We start from the raw sequence: 2,974 nt of genomic DNA, 5'->3' as shown, positions 1-2,974 counted from the left end.
AACTGTACTGACCTGTAGTTTCAGATAGAGGGTGTCTATTGAACTGTACTGACCTGTAGTTTCAGATAGAGCGTGTCTATTGAACTGTACTGACCTGTAGTTTCAGATAGAGGGTGTCTATAGAACTGTACTGACCTGTAGTTTCAGATAGAGGGTGTCTATAGAACTGTACTGACCTGTAGTTTCAGATAGAGGGTGTCTATAGAACTGTACTGACCTGTAGTTTCAGATAGAGGGTGTCTATAGAACTGTACTGACCTGTAGTTTCAGATAGAGGGTGTCTATAGAACTGTACTGACCTGTAGTTTCAGATAGAGGGTGTCTATAGAACTGTACTGACCTGTAGTTTCAGATAGAGGGTGTCTATAGAACTGTACTGACCTGTAGTTTCAGATAGAGGGTGTCTATAGAACTGTACTGACCTGTAGTTTCAGATAGAGGGTGTCTATAGAACTGTACTGACCTGTAGTTTCAGATAGAGGGTGTCTATAGAACTGTACTGACCTGTAGTTTCAGATAGAGGGTGTCTATAGAACTGTACTGACCTGTAGTTTCAGATAGAGGGTGTCTATAGAACTGTACTGACCTGTAGTTTCAGATAGAGGGTGTCTATAGAACTGTACTGACCTGTAGTTTCAGATAGAGGGTGTCTATAGAACTGTACTGACCTGTAGTTTCAGATAGAGGGTGTCTATTGAACTGTACTGACCTGTAGTTTCAGATAGAGGGTGTCTATAGAACTGTACTGACCTGTAGTTTCAGATAGAGGGTGTCTATAGAACTGTACTGACCTGTAGTTTCAGATAGAGGGTGTCTATAGAACTGTACTGACCTGTAGTTTCAGATAGAGGGTGTCTATAGAACTGTACTGACCTGTAGTTTCAGATAGAGGGTGTCTATAGAACTGTACTGACCTGTAGTTTCAGATAGAGGGTGTCTATAGAACTGTACTGACCTGTAGTTTCAGATAGAGGGTGTCTATAGAACTGTACTGACCTGTAGTTTCTCCCCGAAGGCCAGCTTGTGTATGAGGTGTGTCATGTCAGGGCTCTGAGGCTGGGCTGTGGCACTGTGGGTTGACACGTGGAAGTTACCTGGTACCTGGAGGGAGAGAGCACACATATTTTACCACACAGGAAGAAGAGAGAAATGGGACACAGCCAACAGGAAGAAGGGAGAAATGGGACACAGCCAACAGGAAGAAGAGAGAAATGGGACATATATATAACTATAGGAGATGGGTAGAACACAGAGACAATATAACTATAGGAGATGGGTAGAACACAGAGACAATATAACTATAGGAGATGGGTAGAACACAGAGACAATATAACTATAGGAGATGGGTAGAACACAGAGACAATATAACTATAGGAGATGGGTAGAACACAGAGACAGAGACAATATAACTATAGGAGATGGGTAGAACACAGAGACAGAGACAATATAACTATAGGAGATGGGTAGAACACAGAGACAGAGACAATATAACTATAGGAGATGGGTAGAACACAGAGACAGAGACAATATAACTATAGGAGATGGGTAGAACACAGAGACAGAGACAATATAACTATAGGAGATGGGTAGAACACAGAGACAACATAACTATAGGAGATGGGTAGAACACAGAGACAGAGACAATATAAGGAGAGGAAGAAGTGAGGAAGAAGAGAGAAGATACACATTTAGCTAGTTGAGGACCCAGTTCAGTTCAGTATCAAGTCTTCCTCCCTCTCTCCTTTTGGTAATATGAACTAATGTAGCCAATAAGTACCATATAATACAACAACACCATGAGTAGTTTCTTATATCCAGCTAAAAGAGCAGAACTTATTCATCTGTTAAACTGATCATATTCCAAGTACTGTTGGAGAGTGACGTCAGAGATGCCTGTTAGATCCTGTTAAACTGATCATATTCCAAGTACTGTTGGAGAGTGACGTCAGAGATGCCTGTTAGATCCTGTTAAACTGATCATATTCCAAGTACTGTTGGAGAGTGACGTCAGAGATGCCTGTTAGATCCTGTTAAACTGATCATATTCCAAGTACTGTTGGAGAGTGACGTCAGAGATGCCTGTTAGAACCTGTTAAACTGATCATATTCGAAGTACTGTTGGAGAGTGACGTCAGAGATGCCTGTTAGAACCTGTTAAACTGATCATATTCCAAGTACTGTTGGAGAGTGACGTCAGAGATGCCTGTTAGAACCTGTTAAACTGATCATATTCCAAGTACTGTTGGAGAGTGACGTCAGAGATGCCTGTTAGAACCTGTTAAACTGATCATATTCCAAGTACTGTTGGAGAGTGACGTCAGAGATGCCTGTTAGAACCTGTTAAACTGATCATATTCCAAGTACTGTTGGAGAGTGACGTCAGAGATGCCTGTTAGAACCTGTTAAACTGATCATATTCCAAGTACTGTTGGAGAGTGACGTCAGAGATGCCTGTTAGATCCTGTTAAACTGATCATATTCCAAGTACTGTTGGAGAGTGACGTCAGAGATGCCTGTTAGAACCTGTTAAACTGATCATATTCGAAGTACTGTTGGAGAGTGACGTCAGAGATGCCTGTTAGATCCTGTTAAACTGATCATATTCCAAGTACTGTTGGAGAGTGACGTCAGAGATGCCTGTTAGATCCTGTTAAACTGATCATATTCGAAGTACTGTTGGAGAGTGACGTCAGAGATGCCTGTTAGATCCTGTTAAACTGATCATATTCCAAGTACTGTTGGAGAGTGACGTCAGAGATGCCTGTTAGATCCTGTTAAACTGATCATATTCCAAGTACTGTTGGAGAGTGACGTCAGAGATGCCTGTTAGAACCTGTTAAACTGATCATATTCCAAGTACTGTTGGAGAGTGACGTCAGAGATGCCTGTTAGAACCTGTTAAACTGATCATATTCGAAGTACTGTTGGAGAGTGACGTCAGAGATGCCTGTTAGAACCTGTTAAACTGATCATA

At 41.6% G+C, this 2,974-nt stretch overlaps 1 protein-coding gene across 1 annotated transcript in view; it reads right to left on the bottom strand.

The window, feature by feature from the left end:
• Positions 1–1,101, bottom strand: part of LOC311114985 (endoplasmic reticulum-Golgi intermediate compartment protein 1-like) — a gene marked incomplete at its 5' end in the record, with an annotated part of 12,953 nt that extends 11,852 nt beyond the window's left edge. The window contains 1 exon segment of the mRNA XM_084190211.1: positions 997–1,101. Within this exon segment, the coding sequence (XP_084046337.1) occupies positions 997–1,101 (105 nt within the window).
• Between the last annotated feature and the right edge of the window lie 1,873 nt (positions 1,102–2,974).

The sequence above is a fragment of the Coregonus lavaretus genome, assembly GCF_964263955.1.
Source record: "Coregonus lavaretus genome assembly, contig: HAP1_SCAFFOLD_5122, whole genome shotgun sequence".
NCBI lineage: Eukaryota > Metazoa > Chordata > Actinopteri > Salmoniformes > Salmonidae > Coregonus > Coregonus lavaretus.
The sequence above is the reverse complement of the archived record's forward strand: the minus strand, read 5'-3'. Positions and strand labels throughout refer to the sequence as shown.